This window comes from Tachypleus tridentatus, chromosome 2 (assembly GCF_004210375.1).
Source record: "Tachypleus tridentatus isolate NWPU-2018 chromosome 2, ASM421037v1, whole genome shotgun sequence".
NCBI classification, from domain to species: Eukaryota; Metazoa; Arthropoda; class Merostomata; order Xiphosura; family Limulidae; genus Tachypleus; species Tachypleus tridentatus.
Window position 1 is genome coordinate 104001730 of NC_134826.1, and position 17951 is coordinate 104019680.

The 17951-nt window shown below is 33.1% G+C and overlaps 1 protein-coding gene across 7 annotated transcripts in view; it reads left to right on the forward strand.

Moving 5' to 3' along the window:
• The window catches only part of LOC143244737 (RNA-binding protein Musashi homolog Rbp6-like), a 189039-nt gene that overhangs the window by 158546 nt on the left and 12542 nt on the right, over positions 1-17951 (forward strand). For all 7 annotated transcript variants that reach the window (XM_076489934.1, XM_076489935.1, XM_076489936.1 and 4 more), the window contains one exon: positions 864-968. In XM_076489934.1, coding sequence (XP_076346049.1) covers positions 864-968 — 105 coding nt within the window. The remainder of the gene's footprint in view (positions 1-863; positions 969-17951) is intronic.

The window sequence follows — 17951 nt, forward strand, 5'->3', positions numbered from 1 at the left end:
CCCTTTCAGCCGTGGGGGCGTTATAATGTTACGGTCAATCCCACTATTCGTTGGTAAAAGAGTAGCCCAAGAGTTGGCGGTGGGTGGTGATGACTAGCTGTCTTCCCTCTAGTTTTACACTGCTAAATTAGGAACGGCTAGCGCAGATAACCCTCGTGTAGCTTTGCGCGAAATTCAAAATAAACCAAGAGTATGACCTGGATATTCTTCGAGCAATAAACGGTGCACATATGGAAGTATACTCAGACAAGAATAAAACTTCATGACTTGTTCGTCAAGTTAAATAAAACGGAGTGTTCTATCTGTAACATTTATGAGATTGTTAGTTTTTTATAATTAACTGTAATATTGCACATTGATATTCTGTAGATGATATTTATTTCTGCTTAAACCTCACGTAGTGACTTTTAATCATTAACCGTAGAAACTGTTGATATACACATGGTAATGGGCTAGCCTGTTAGAAAGAAACAACTTTTTTGATGAAGAACGAATTTTATTGCAATGTGAATAGCGTACATGATAAACAGGATATGCTGTTCTAAAGAATTTATTCTTGTAAATTTCGGCCTTATAACTGTACGCGAATAAAACGTTATTTAAACTCATATTACCTAACATCATGCCTGTCATTAACAGCCCGTAATTTCGCAGATAAGTGAATTATTCTCGTGAAGAAAGTTCTGAGACTTTACTTAACGTTCAAAAGTATCTCAAATCTCGTTTAGAAAAATAAGCTAGTTTAAAATTATATGTTGATAAACTAATTGTAAAGACAATTTTAACTTTCAACTGTTCTCTAATAATCTCAAAACTTGCGTTATCATTTTTTCAATGAATTTAAAGTATTGGTTTTGGTTTAGATTCTGACGTCCTGTGTACACCCCTGTCTTCAGTAGGGTTCCCGGCTTACAGCTACGGACGCACGACCTTTCCTGGATATCCTGGCTTTGCCCACTTGTTTGCAGGTATGAACTTTAACATGCAACAACTATGTGTACCATGCCCTCTTGACCATTTGAGTGTCTGCAATTTAAACGGCCTGTAGCTGTGACACCCACCCTCCCCCTAGTGAGCTGACTCGACATGTCTTCATTGTAAGCTTTCAAAAATACAACCTGTAATCTACTGCATGGAACCTCTATCGCAGTATTTGACTGTGACGAGCCTTATTCCCTCGACCACTACTCGGGATTAATCCGGGTCCATTTGTCATATTCGTTGTATTGTTTGTATATGGGCAAACAATCAGCAATGTTCGACTTCAAATCGGGTTTATTCGACTTTTCCCGAAGACTATGTCACTCATAGAGGAGAAAATGCTTTGATTCCCAACAGTATTTTTGTGCCAAAGCTTTCAGGAGAAAAGAAAAAGCGTTAAACAATGGTGCCCCTAATTAATTTTTTGTTTGTTTTTTTAAAACGATAAACGGGCTATTTGGGTCAAATTAAATTTCTTGTAATCCATTCTTTCCCATAAAGAATTGAAAGTAATTCTTATAGATGACTGCGCTGTATGGCAACGAAACATGAAACATATCAAGTTTTGTATCAATTTCATGTCTCTCAGACAAGTTTATACACACACACACACACACACATATATATATATATATATAATTCTGTGTATAGTCAAGTCTTAATTTAATACTCAGGAAATCCACAAAATGTTAAAACTGAATTTGTTCTAGTCCAGTCTCTCTCTCTCTTTCTTTTAAGTGGTGAAATGTGGAAGGTTTGTGAAAAATGTTTATTAAGTGTATGTTAAGATAATTTTTCCCTGAATTACTCTTACATTCAAGATGTATATGGATTTATTGTAGTATGTTTATTGTTCATTAAATAAGAACATGCTGTTCAAGATATCAGACTAAGTGTGTAGTAAATAGTAGCCAGAAACTTATCGTTAGCATTTGATAATTTTGTTTTCACTGTGAACAACCTAACTGAAGACCTTGAATAAGCTTACGTGAGTATTCGTAAGTCCACTTCTAGAGTAATAAAGCGTCATCTCTCATCCCAGTCTTCTCCAGATAGATTGTTCAGAGTACTCTTCATTGACGATATCCAAGAAATTTGAACAACCCTTGAAGGGACCGAACTTGGCAGCTTTTCCACAATATTTATAACAGAGTTCCTACAGTTAATGGTACATTGCAGTTTCATGTTCCAGTATATGTTTTAGTGTATTATATAATTTGGAAGCACAGAAACATCTAGTTAGAAACTTGTAGTTCATAAGTTAAAATAACGATACTGTAATTCAAGTGAAGAGCACTTGTTCACTCTGTGTCTATTATAACAATGACACTGTAATTCATGAGGAAAATACGTGTGCACTGTACAATGATATTGTTAAATCGCATGAAGAAACATTTATTATGTGCTTGTTGCACTCTGTTATTTGTAATTGTACTCTACATCTCGTGTTTATAGTATGCAGATACAAACAAGCTTATTGACGCATGTGAAAGAGCTCTTAAATATTTTTGTTGTGGTCTTGAAATTTGTGTATGCGGGGGATTTAAGGCTACAAGTTTGTAACAGTAGTGTTCATATTTATATTTCCTGTATTTTCCCAATTTGAACAGCATGTTCTGTAGTTCTCCATCTATTTGTCAAAAACAAACAACTTGTATTTATTCTAGAGTAAAACCTTGGTTTTACGTTGTTTATAGCTTTAGGTACTAGGAGTTTTGTCACTTTAAGGACGCGATTTCAAAAATAAGTATGACTTCTAAAGCTGTCTTGGTAAAGGTACCCTATCATCAGTTATTCTTCCTAAGCATAACAGCTCAGGGTTGGTAGGTATCCTTCAGAATTTACTAATTGATGTTGAAAGTCAGGGACCCTTTCTCTTAAGTGCAATACCGATTACAGTTGTTTGTGCTTTTCTTTCTTTTAGCACTGTGAACTAAAATATGAATTACATGAATATGATGGATTTGTTTAAAATTGTGGAAATAAATGGTTTAAATCTGAAACACTTGTTGCAAGGACTTGTGATTTTACTTGTAATTGTAGAGACACCAAAATATAGTAAGTTTCTACCATAAGGGTAAGCAAGCACTATATAAAAAGCTTAGGCTGTTAGCACTTTTAGTTTTGTGTATTTATCAGACAACGATACGTATTATAAAACTAACTTATTTTTCTCTAAACATTTTATAGAACCATGATATAATATTCCAATATCTTTTTTATCTTATTAGAGAATGAAAATACTTCATTTAAGATTTCAGGTTGTATTTACTTTCAAATTCAAAAGGCTGCTTAATAACTCAGAATAGTATTTTCCAAACTATGGAACGCACCCCCCTGAAGGAGCGCGAAGAGATGGCTATGGGTGCAGCCTTTTCCCAAGAAAACCCTAAAGTAACAATGAAAGAAGCAGAAAAACAAACAAAAATGTCAACATTTTAAATGTTCCTGCTTATACTTAAGAAAACTGATTAAAGAAGCAAAGAAACTGATGTATTTGCTGCTATTATCACTTGTGAAAATTGTTCATATGAAAGAAGGGGACCGATAAAAATAATGCTGTAATGAAGGGCGACATTATATAAACTTTTAAAATCAGTCACTTGGAGACTGTGATTGTTTAATAGCGTTCTACCTGTTGTATCGAACTACTTAGTATATTTATTAACATTCTCTATGTATATGAGGATAAAATGTCTGTACAACCGAATGTTATATGTTCTGAAGAAATTCAAACTACGACTTTGAGTGATGTCTCACTGTTACCATTAGATATCTTTAGTTGATCGCTACTCGATTGGTGTAGAAACATGCACACAATTTAGTAGTTATCCCAATTGTTCAGCGACAAAAGGATGCCGCTGCATGAGGTTTACGTAACTATTACGTAATATTAAAACTATTATACATAACTGTTATGTAATAGGCACTAGATGGCGCGACCATCTTAGGGGATGATATCATAGTATCACACAAGCTGCAACAGAGCCCGCTGTTGTTTCAGAGATATATGACATCATAGTTCCACGAAGTAGCACCAGATGGGACGACCGTCTTAGAGGAGGGATGTTATCATAGTTCGATACCAGAGAGTATGTTATTATAAATGGCTGGTGCTCGTGGTACTAAGTCAACGGTACTTCGTGGTTCTATAGGTGAATGTTGTTGCCAGGATTCTATACGCGAATGGTATTACTAGGCGTATTATATGTGATTTACAAAGACGAGTTATATTTCTACATGCAAGTAGTGTTACTGTATTTCCATAGGACTGCATAAACATTTCAACTTATAGAGACGAACATTTTAATACTAAGGTTCTATAGGTGAATAGCCTTAATAGTGTTTTTATATTTTTATAGGCGGGTGGTGTTACTAGACTAGGCAATAATGTGTGTGTTTCACAAAAGTGGATACTGTTTCTATAAACGAACTGTTTTATTAAGATTAGTGTTTCTAGGACGGATGGTATTTCTATAAACGGATAGTTCAATAGGATGATGAGCCTATCATAAGCTGTCTCAAGGTGTGATTACGTCGTCAACACTGTAGTCTAGATTTAATTATATATCCTAAAAGTTGCAAGTAAAACTGTTATTTTAAGAAGGCAACTGTTAATAATACTGGTACATATGTCGGTTTTTACCACACATAGTAACTTATCCATTATTGGAACGAGGAAATAATTTACTTTCCATGTTTCTACAATTAACTGCCCTGAAGGGATTTTATCCTAGGTAATATTTCGTTTTTATAAATATTTAACCAGACAGTTACGTCACTATTCTACAGCCGATTTTGCTTTTTTTATGAGTAAGTACACAATTATCGTTCTGTAGTATAGTTTTAGCTTCTTGATTTAAATCACTTATTTTATACAATTATTACCATAAAAGAGACAGCTTTTTTCTGATAACGTTATACTTACATCTCCAAATAATATACTACAATGTCATAGTCAGTTTCGCACCTTGAAACATGTATTATGTATGTATATCGACATGTTTCATTACGTGGCTTTGCTCTAAAACAAACAGCAAAAGTTTGAAATTGACTTTAGAAAGTCATTGAAAACTTCAGTTGTTACGTCATTTCCTATGTTATTAAAATTTGAATTAATGGATTTAGACATTCAGTTTTACTTCACTTCCCTTTTTATTAAAGTAGTTTAGTCAAGCATACGATTACGACACCATTTCCTGTTTTATCAAAGTAGTTGAGTCAAACATTCAACTATAACATCATTTCCCAATTTATCAAAGTAGTTGAGTCAAACAAACATTCAGCTATAACATAATTTCCCGTTTTATCAAAGTAGTTGAGTCAAACATTCAACTATAACATAATTTCTCGTTTTATCAAAGTAGTTGAGTCAAACATTCAGCTATGACATCATTTCTTGTCTTATCAAAGTAGTTGAGTCAAACATTCAGCTATGACATCATTTCTTGTCTTATCAAAGTAGTTGAGTCAAACATTCAGCTATAACAAAATTTCTCGTTTTATCAAAGTAGTTGAGTCAAACATTCAGCTATAACAAAATTTCTCGTTTTATCAAAGTAGTTGAGTCAAACATTCAGCTATGACATCATTTCTTGTCTTATCAAAGTAATTGAGTCAAACATTCAGCTATAACATAATTTCTCGTTTTATCAAAGTAGTTGAGTCAAACATTCAGCTATGACATCATTTCTTGTCTTATCAAAGTAGTTGAGTCAAACATTCAGCTATAACATAATTTCCCGTTTTATCAAAGTAGTTGAGTCAAACATTCAACTATGACATAATTTCTCGTTTTATCAAAGTAGTTGAGTCAAACATTCAACTGTGATATCTCCTTAGAGTTCTCTTCTGTGCTAAGATTTTAATGTCCCTAGAAAATCGCAATATTTTTAAATATTAGTATTTTAAGACCCGTTGTCAATAACATTGTTTTATAAATTATGTGTATTCATGGTTCAGACAGGTTGCTGTACACAAATTGTTCGTGTAAAATGGTTAGCTATTTCACAGAAGTGTACACGTATAATTTCATTTCTGTACATTAAACAAACTAATTTAACTATAAAAGCAGGCCACCTTTTATTTAAAAAAAGAAGAAGCTAAATATGTGGATAATAAATTGTTCCTTCACATAACCAATAGAGTAGACACGTGGGTGTTTATATGGTGAATTTGCTTTTAATTTATAAAAGAAAACATTATGTGGGAAGTATCAATGCCAATTACATAAAAGTGTTGCAATTAAATTAGTCTGAGACCCTGTGTAAACAGGTCACTATACCTGTATTAGGTTTTTCTTCAAATGAAATTCCAATCTGAATTTTGTTATTGATTCATATACAGCTGGATTCTTAGGTCAAGCAAAGGTTTCGTTTTTTTTTAATTTCGTGCAAAGCTACTCAAGGGCTATGTGCGCTAGCCGTTCCTCATTTAGCAGTGTAATACTAGAGGGAAGGCAACTAGTCATCACCACCCAACGTCAACTCTTGGGCTACTCTTTCACCAACGAATAGTGGGATTGACCATCACATTATAACGCCCCCACGATTGAAAGGACGAACATATTTGGTGTAATGGGGATTCGAACTCGCGACCCTCGGATTACGTGTCGAGTGCCTTAACCACCTGGCCATGCCTTATACAAAGGAACAGGTAGACTATAAAAACCGAGATTAAAATTAAAGACACTTACACAGCCATACCAAAGTAAGATACAAGGCAGAGGAGATAAGACAGATTATCTCAGAGAGTGAAATTATTCTGCACTGCAAGAACAGCTTCTGAAAGTTTTACATTATTGCAAATTACAGTAACATTAGGTCAGTTATCTTGAAGAAAGAATACGAAATTGCTGGTGCAGTATAAGCCAAAACTCGGGTTTGAAAAATGCGAATGATATCAAGGATAAAGTTTACAACAACTATACACACCTGCATTAATAAGAATACGAAGGAAGATCCTATAAGAAAGAGTTCTAAAAAATGTTGTAACTATATCTACCAGGACATCAGGGTTTTGTTTGTTTGTTTGTTTTGGAATTTCGCACAAAGCTACTCGAGGGCTATCTGTGCTAGCCGTGCCTAATTTAGCAGTGTAAGACTAGAGGGAAGGCAGCTAGTCATCACCACCCACCGCCAACTCTTGGGCTACTCTTTTACCAACGAAAAGTGGGATTGACCGTCACATTATAACGCCGCCACGGCTGGGAGGGCGAGCATGTTTAGGGACATCAGGGACCTACAAACATACAAAAACAAGTGTCAGTTCGTAAAGTCACTCATGAGAGAAATTTTTCTTATTCCACTTTGAAACAGTGCTTTTATCCAACATACTGATCGTGTTTTCTTATAGCAAAGTCACATCGGGCTATCTGCTGAGCCCACCGAGACGAATCGAACCCCTGTTTTTAGCGTTCTCAATCCGTAGACTTACCGTTGTACTAGCGGGGGGCCCTACATAGTGATAATGACTAAAACACAAATAATTTATGATGCCAATTTCAAGTGATAGAGCTCTGAATTTCATAACTGCCGAACCGGATTCTGATTCGTACGATACCATAAAATATTTCCCTACTTTAAGCTGTACTGAGTTATTAGAGCCACAGTCAATTTCTTATCGTGGATTTTGGGTGGTAGGGTGGTTTGGCTGACTGGTAGTTACAAATTATGGATGGCGAATGATAGACTTTTGTAGCCTTACCACAAGAATATACCTTCAGAATAATTTACCTTGACAACCTCAAATTCTGAAATATTATTACTTTATGAAAACGCGCGTTTAATTTCCTGTCTGGTGATCGTCACCCCCTCAGTGTTGTAAAAGTTGGTGACAGTGAAGCATTTTCGTATTGAGGGATGATGAAAACTCTGATGAGCAATTTTAAAAAAGAATAGAAATCTAAATTGTCAGAATTAAATCGGTCATGGAACCGAAATTATTTTTCTACACATAACATTTCGTTCCATAGAGTGGCAAATAAAACACAAATTTAAATACGTTTTACATATTCTCAAGAAGATGAATTAGGTAAATAACTGCCAAATTTTATTCTATATAAAGTTATGATACAGAGCAGACAAACATGAACCAAGTAATAATACAGATTTTTTTTCTATCAAAAATGTCAATACTTTTCACTGTATAAATGTTTTGATAAAATATTTTTATTTCCGTAATTCTCAGTAAGAACTCAAACATACTTTGTATCTTGGTTAAAATGTTTTGTCTAATTATTCACTTGCCACATTTGTTTATGTAGTACTCTTATTTCATTACGTACTAAGCCTTACTTTAGAGTGTTAACTTTTAAGTTTTGTTTAATTTCAATTTAATTGGATTACACATACGTAATTTTAAAAATAAATGGTCAAGATTTCATGTGTTCAACTTGTACTTAAAGTTTGAATCAAACCTTACATTTTTAGTACGTAGATCCCGCGTCTTAGTCTCTTAATATTTTCTTAGTTTTTGCAATAACTTATTGCAAATGTTATTTTTTCCTATAGTGTTGGCCTGGCATGGCCTAGCGCGTTAAGGCGTGCACTTCGTAATCTGAGGGTCGCGGGTTCGCGCCCGAGTCGCGCCAAAACATGCTCGCCCTCCCAGCCGTGGGGGCGTTATAATGTGACGGTCAGTCCCACTTTTCGTTGGTAAAAGAGTAGCCCAAGAGGTTGGCGGTGGGTGGTGATGATTAGCTGCCTTCCCTCTAGTCTTACACTACTAAATTAGGGACGGCTAGCACAGATAGCCCTCGAGTAGCTCTGTGCGAAATTCCAAAACAAACCTATAGTGTTTTACATATCTTTAAAGTGTCAGTGCTGTTTTGCACTGAAAAATCCTGCAGTTTAAGCCTTTACTAAACCTACCATGTTCCAACTTTTCTCTTTCAGTTATAGTTAATAATAACTATAATAATACTTTGGTTCTCAATCGTCATTAACCTTTCTTATTCCACATGAGTTCTCCAAAAATTTTTTAGTTTACCCAGACCATTAAATATGAGACAATTAGAAAGTGTCTTCCTTTTACGTAGCCGTTACTATGACCTCAGCTTTACCTTGAAACTGAAATAGTTGGTTATAGAACCGCAATCTAAACTGCTATACTTAGCTATTGTAGTACCTTGTTCCTTGTTGTTGTCATAGTATTTTAAATGTAATAGTTTCTGTTGCGGAGAATGTTCCTCTAGTTATATTTTCATTAGAACTGTTCCATAATAACACCATCCTTTCTCTTTCTCTTCTGGGTTATTTTTGTTTATTTCTTTATGCCTTAATTAGCTGTTAGATTTTATTTACGAAACTGTGGTTAGATATTTTAAGAATTAATAGCACATTCGACAATTTAACTTTTAACAAAGGAAACACCTTCTAGAATTCAGTTCGTAACTCGTTATCCTAATCTGTACAGTTTTTGGTAAGTCTAGTTCATCTAAATGTTTTTATTTTTAGAGGAAAGAAGTATGAAACAAAACGGTCGCAGCAATTTAAGTCGAATTGTGTTACAGAGTTCTGTTACTTTCAAGGACGATCTGTCAGTTAAAGTGGCCAACGTTTACGCAATAATGAAACCTTTCTGAATGAAGGTTGCATGACCAAAAACTAATCCTTTTCATATCTCTCTCAGCGATTTTACGTTTATTTTCAACTATACAATAACCTGAAGCACAAACATTGTCACGTGACCAAATGACCTCTTTATCGATACTGTTTTTAGCTTTTAAAAAATAGTAATAAATATAGGGTTTTGTTTCTATAGCGATTTTAGGTTGCGGAAAGTGGTTTAGATTTTCTAGGAAAGGTTTCCTGAAAATGACACGCTAAAAATTTAATCCCGAAGAAATGAAGACTCTTGAGGTTTAACTTGCATTCACATAACTCTTGATTTGTAGCATATCATTCACGTTATTCGTGTGCATTCAGCTGTGATAGATTTATTGCCACGTTACCAACTGCGTTGTTTTTATACGCATTTAAAATATATCATGTAAGGTTAGATTTCAAATATACAAGGAACTTTATGTAAAGAAGGTGGTAGCCAATAAGGGTAGGCTGGGAGTGGCTTTGTGGTTAGCATTTAGCTCATGTGAACTTAAGGTTGAAGATTTCAGTTTTTAATCTCAGATTTTCTCTAAGAAGAGTGTGCAACAACTGCATACGCAGCTGCGAAAGATATCTTTCTGTCAATACATTCATTATGGGTTACGGTGTACAATGTTTTAGATAAAAATGTGTTTGTATCAGTCGTTTATGAAACTGTTGCAGCGTAAGCCTTATGTTGTTATACAGAAATATCATTTTGCAAAAAGCTTGGGGAGGGGATAAAGCAGACTGATCTCGCAGTCCCTAATTCAGCTGAGGACCTTACGCTTTCCACAATATGCATATTTCTGTTAATAAACCTGGGTACACGTTTTATAGAAACTACCATTTGGGTCCCTTTTTTGAACCTGGAAGGAGCCAATCGACTCCCCAAATGACGATTCAGTTTTTTTTTGTATAGTTTGCGCACAAAACGACAAAAGCTATCTGTGCAATCTTCAACTCAACAGCATCCGGTGCCATCTCTTGAGCCACTCTTATCTGACCGAATACTGAAATTTGATTGTCACTCTTGTAGTGCACTCACAAACTTTTTACAGCAACTGAACACAAATCATTAATCGTCAGATTAACAATCAGAGCACACTCAGCACAAAAGTCTGATGAAGTCATTTTCTGAGTACAATATTTATAGCAGCCAACAAAAGACAAGCCGAAATTGTTTGGTTACTACTAAGTATATAGTTAAACAAAGGGCAATCTGTGCTCTGCCCACCACAAGTATCAAAACCCGATATTTAGCATCTTAAGCTTGTCTATTTATCCGTAAGTCATTATTACTACAGAAAACTATACTGAACTATTACAAATTGAAGAGTTTACAAACTCAGAGGTCCGGCATGGCTAGATGGTTAGGGCGCTCGACTCGCAATTTGAGGGTTGCAAGTTCGAATCCCCATCACACCAAACATGCTCGCCCTTTCAGCCGTGAGGGCGTTATAATGTAACGGTTAATTCCATTATTCGTTGGTAAAATACTAGCCCAAGCGGTGGGTGGTGATGACTCGGTGCCTTCCCTCAAGTCTTACACTGCAAAATTAGGGAGACTAACGTATCAAAAGGGATCAAATTTCGATAATAACTAATATAACTAGCTTTTCAAAACAAAGAGTGGTAACCAAGTCAGCTTCATAATTGTAGAAAAGTCTTCATCGGCGGCAGTCTTTCATAGACAAAATTAATTTGATTAAAGCTGCTAGAGACAGAGACACAACTTGAATACACCCTTTATTTTTAATATTTATGTGATTTTACGTTTTCTCAGAAATAAAGAAAAAAGGAGAAACTTGGAATCGTAACGGTAAACCTAACATAATTTATATACAGACATTTCGATTCTGATTTCTACAAAAATATTTAACTTATTATTCATGTTGTTCTTATAATAGAATTCTAAATAGAACACTCGGAAGAACTTATGAAAACTTCTGTCTTGTAAAAGTAAAAAGAAACTACTACAGTGAATATTATTGTCTTGGTCATAATAAATGTGACGAAAGTGTCTTGTAAACATAAAACAACTACTAATACTGTTGTTTTATCATAAAATAATGTGAATAATATTCTCCCAGATGGCTCATGAAAGTATAAAAATAAATTATACAATAAATGTAATTATCTTAACAAAAACTGTATGTGAAAAAAATAGTTTCACGAGTATTGCGAAAACAAGAAAAAGTAAATACTAAAATAAACATTATTGCCTAACACTGAAAAATGACACAAAAAACATTACTGTCACGAGAATATAAAATACTGAAAACGTTTTCTCACGTCTCTTACAGAAACAGAAATAAATATTGGAATATTACTGTCTCATGTCAACTATTAACTACAATGAACATTGTTTCGCGTGTCATACAAAAAGTACTGCATCATTGTTGTTTTATCAATAAAATGCGGATAACGTTGTATCAGATTTCTTATGAAACTTAAATACTACAATGAACACTAGTGTATAAAAAATAATGCGAAAGACCTTTTATCAGGTATCTAACGAAAATACTAAAATAAACACTACAATGAACACTTGTCTTAAGAAAAAACAATCCAAAAATTTATATAATTGATACTTGACATCGTCAGTACTTAGTAAACTCCCATAATTGCAAAGAACTTGTCTCCCGTAAAAACGGTAGAGTAAATACTTTTGTCTTTAAAATAATAGAAAGAACAACTTATAAAGTTATAACAATGAACATTATTTTCTTGAGATCAGTATGTAGAATGCTGTTTCACATACCTTATGGAAATATAAACACAAATACTACAAACAAGATCTGTCTTAACTATACCAGTCACTTTGAAGAACATTGTCTTATATGTATTATGAAATTATCAAAACAAATAGCACGATGATTGTGATCATTTTAGCAATACGAAAGGCATTATTTATCATGGTCTATGAAAATACAAACAACCACTGCAATGAATACTGTTGTCTTAAGGGGAAAACAATACAAAGAATATTGTCTCACGTGTCTTATAAAAACACAAAACAAATGCTACAATAAACGCTGTTGCCTTGACAAAAACAATATGAAGAACATAATCTCACATGTTTTAGGGAAACACGAAATAGATACTACATTGAACTATCTGTAGACTATCCTCACCTTTTGTATGCAGGCTTGTTTTCACGCTTGCATCCATTAGCAAAAAAACTCACACCTTGGTTAAATTAACGCATGGTAGTTAGATTATTAGTAGGATAGAAGTGAAATTCTGCATCATACTGATACATAAAATGCATAAGATTGCACCATTTTACTTTATTAAATAAAAAATATTCTGGGGACCATATTCCCAGATCTTCCTAATAGATGATCGTCTTAAGTGCTCGCAGCATTTAAACACGGGTTATAATTTTATATTCTTTTTTCAGAAGTCTCATTTGAATAACGTATTAAAAAATTGATAGTCTTGTATGTTGTATCAACAACGCTAATGCTGGTTACGATTTAAATAATCCTTTTACAGAAAATGAACATCGTTATGTCAATAAACATTATTACATAAGCGATACAAAACGTTTTCTATTTCTTTAATTACGTAATGATCACTGGAGTATAGTGTACAATATTATGAATAAACTAAATGACTGTGAACTCCAAAGGATATTTAACAATTTACGTTTTCGTCATTGCTAGATATACACAACTAATTCATTTAAATTTATTATGAAAGTTATAATTTTGATAATTATAAAGCATGAATGTTAAATTTAGTGTTTTTAAAAGTGATAGTTACGGCAAGTTTCCTTATGTAACTGTTTGCGAATCATTTGTTGCGCAGTTTAGTTGTGAATTTTTCTCGTTGCTTTAAATGGGTATTGTTACATTAAAACGTCTCCTAATTTATAGAAAGTTTCTAGGCCTCACTTAGCGAAAGTGAAAAAGTGAAGTTAGACTGGGTAATAGTGAATTCAACCATAAAGAGCGTATAGTTTTATTAATCGCAGATTGTATTGTAATAAAAGAGTAGGGAAGAATAATTAGTATTTTCAATTTGGCTCTAAAGTAACTGAATCAGACAAATTTTTGTACATATGTTTTGATTTGTTTTGAACACATGAATATAATATTTTAAAATAAATGGATAGTGTGATGTACATTTATTGCTGAAATTTATCGCCAAGAAATCACAGACACCTGCTGTAAATAATCCCGTCCATAACAATACCTGATAGTCATTAAATATACACTCCAGATAAAGGCGTGAAGCCGACAAGTTCAGCAAGCGATAATAATAATAACTTTTGAAAGATTCTCTGGAGCTGGTATTCATTTCATTTATTCACAATACAAAACAAAACAATATGATAAACGTGGGGTTTCTGAGTTCCTCTTAATTCACCCTACAGTAACCTAAATTAATGTAGATGTGTGAGTAATATGACGGTATGGCTTCTAATTTATCATTCGATATTATACAACAGACCAACTATTTAATAATTATGTTACACATATTTTCATTCAAGGCAAAATTAAAAATGTAATTTATGACATCTATATCAACAGCACAATAAAACATTATAATAAACTCTGTCTTATGAACAATAGAAAAAATACTACGATAAGTATTGTTTTATGAACATCACAAGATATAACACTATGATTAACATTTTTAATGACAGTACACATTTTAACACTGCCTAAAAATAATACGGACGCTCGAAAAACAGCGTTGTCATAGCACAACACGAAACGAAAAACAAATAAACTCACTAGAACATGTTTGTCTCATAAAATTACAGAACAAAGTATCATAAATACGCTTTCTCTCAACAGAACAAGATGTCAACAGCTACTCTAAGATATCGATCTAATAAAACAGAATAGAGAAAGAACACTTGATTTTTTGTGTACTTTATAAATATCGATACATAGCGATTTAGAGCACAGCAGTAATAAGGCAGACGAAAGTATTCCCCCTGAGACTGTGGAATAATGTGACGTGCGATAAAGCCTTCAATAAAGTAACAGTTGTGATCTATTGAAGTCTATAATTATAAATTCTCCTTGATTATGGGAAAAATAATGAAATTTATTCCCAGTTTGAAGAAAAATGTAGCCATCGATCTCCTATCAACGACTACATTCATGAAAGTTTCTACGAGCTCATAATCCAATAAATAATCATTAAAAGGTGCAACCTAAATATACTAGGTTATAAAGGTTCCAAGCGAGAAATGTGAACTCTATTTAAAACACGCTGTTTTCTAGTTTAGATTGGAAAAGAGAATAACTAGTCTTCTGCTTTAGAGAAATATCTTATCAGAAGTTTTTCTCAACAAAGATTTATACTTCTTCAGAAATAAATAGCTTTACAATTTATGCAAAAATTGACGTAATATATATTTTAATTTTTAGTAGCCTACAAAAGATGGTGAAGGAAGCCTAGATACTTAAATTTGATTTCATCCAGGCACAATAAGTAGGAAACATCTTGAACATGTGTTACTATATAAGTTTGTAAAATATTAGTAAAGGGTATGGTAAATACAGTGGTCAACAATTTACTCTAGGATATCCTTTTAAACAGTAACAAAATCCAAAATTAGTGGCATAGTACCTTTTACTCATATAAAATTGAATTATTCTGGTGTTACTTTAGTAAAGCGATTTTTCTAAAACAAGCAAATATTGTAAGCCAAATCTGACACTTTAACGTCAGTGTACTTATCCTATAGTTACGATATTTGCTTGTATTAAACCAAACCTAACACTTTAATAGCAGTATAGTTATACTGTGATATTACTAATTACTTATTGGAACCAAATCTGAAAATTCACACTATAATATAAATACCTAATTGTTTTAAGCCAAAGATAAGAGTGTAGTACCTGTGACTTACACTACAGTTACCACGTCTGCTTGTTGTAAACCAAACCTGACATTTTAGAGCCAGTATACTTATTCTGTGGTATCAATAACTATTTAAAGTAAGCCAAATTAGAATATTTCAGTATCAGTACACGTACACTATAATTTCAATGTCTGCTTGTTATATATAAAGTCTGAAAATCTTAGCATCAGTGCACTTACACTATATTAATGTTTTCTTCTCGTAAGAATAATCACACTTCAGAAACAGTATATTTTTCACTATTTATTTATCAAGCTATATCTGAACATTAGTATCAACAGGCCTACAAAAATTCAGTAAAAAATGCTGTACCCATTTTGAAAATCCAAACATCTCATAGTCAACACAGTAAAACTGCGGATCATTCAAATTCTTCCTCACACACTTATATTATCATTACATTACTAAAGCTAGTTGAAGATTTTATTACATATTCAAGTATCTATGTTAGGCTTAACTTCTATTATGCACTACTCTTCACGTATATAAACACATGCTTCAATATCGAAGCCGTGTTGTCTATATTAGGTTCTTTAGCTCCCTTATCTTCTTTACATTTTACAAATCAATGTTTGACCTTGTTTAATTATAATGTAGGTATCATTTTATAATACCAATACCGAACTACAGAGGGCGTCAAAAAGGTTCGAACAACATATTGTGTAAAGGGCACTCTTGATAACTTGGCTTGAACTATATAAATCGGATTCGGATAATATAAGGTAAACATGTATACACTATAATTATAGACAGCATTTTGGGTTAGCCACATTTTATTTCCTTCTTATTATTTTTTTATGATGGGTGAAATAAATTGGAATGATTCAGCAAGCGAATTTTGTTTTTGTACACATCGCTCGTCTGCTTTCACAAATAACCTGATGTGGCTTTGTTATAAGAAAACACACACACACACACGCTTTTACAGAAAGAAACCCTGATAAGCGACCAGAAAAACCTTCTAAAAGGGTTTTCCACAAGCAACCTCTTGCTTTTCAATAATGGTTTGCCCAGAAATTCCTTGTGAGAACGTTATGCAGTTTTCCACATGCGATAATGAAAATGTTTCCATGACACTAAGAAAACAGATAGAATGAAAAAGTAGATAAAACACGGTATAAAAACAAAAACAAGAAACAGGGTATTCTCAAAAAGTACATATTTTTTATATATATAAACTTCTCACGCTTTGCATAACAGTATTAGGCTGCTATTTCTTCACTTAAACGTGCTAAATATTAATTTGATTGTGGTATTTTGTATTTGAACGCACAAAGTTTTTAACATATAAAGGCAGTGCTGTGTATTTAAAGTAATTAAAACAATTAAGTGACTTGCCTAGACTATTCACGAATAAAATCAGATATGTAAAGTTGAGATGGCCGTGCGGGGCATCTCAATGGCTGCGAGGTTAAACCTATTTCAAAACACTTGACACCCACTAAACACATCTAGTACAAAAAAACCTTTAGCTGAATCAACTGATTTACTTATCTAGTAAAAGACTCCAGACATAGCGACACTTTCAAAACCTTGATATCGGGGAACCAGTATTAAAACTCAATAGAGTTACAGTACCGATACTCTATTTATCAAAAATAAATGAAGAAATCCACACACACATCCTTAACACATAAGCATTGCTGTCTGAAATGGGGCTCTGAGAAATGACAGTTCATTCATCAAATACTTTTCCCTTTGTAATGCATATTTATTTCCCCTACTCTTTTTTGGCGAGCGGTGACGTCTTTCGTACTTTCCTCCTAAAAATCCCGATTTCGCATACACACAATTTGTTAATTATATAGATAACTAGCTACTCTAATATATCTGAACCTTTCTTGGAATCATTTTTATTAAATCTTACCAACCTTATTATAATAATTCTGGTGCAATAACTTTAAATGACAGTTTATTGACGTTACTTAAGTTATTTGATACAAAACGTGTGAAGTTGTACCGACAACTTGTCTAGCAAGTTAAGTTTGATAATCTTTCGAGACACTTTCGTGTTCCTTCTTCAAGACAATGTAGAGTGGCATATTTTTCACTAAGTTTTACTAGCTAATAATGATGTCTCTAAAATATCATTATAAGTTTATTTTTATTTCCCAAAAATAGAATTTTATATTATTACTTCAAACCTAGCTCGAACAAAAAAAAATTTATAGAAGATAATTTAATTTTTAAAAGAAATTATAAATTACCTAACAACAATTATAATCACTTTCAGTTAACTTATACATTTAATATCATATGTTTAAAACTCGTCATTTTGAATATTAGTATTTTATTTCTACTAACTAAACTTAAAAGCCACGATGTCACTCATTAAGTTTGTTTATTCATCAGTGATTGGTCAAATCAGTAATTTATTTCAAAATTAAAAATTATGATGGGAGGAAGGCTTTATTCACATTCAAGGAAAATATGATAGGATAAAATATAAAAAAATCCCACTTTCTTCCTGGTCGTAGTCACTCTTTTGTGGACGT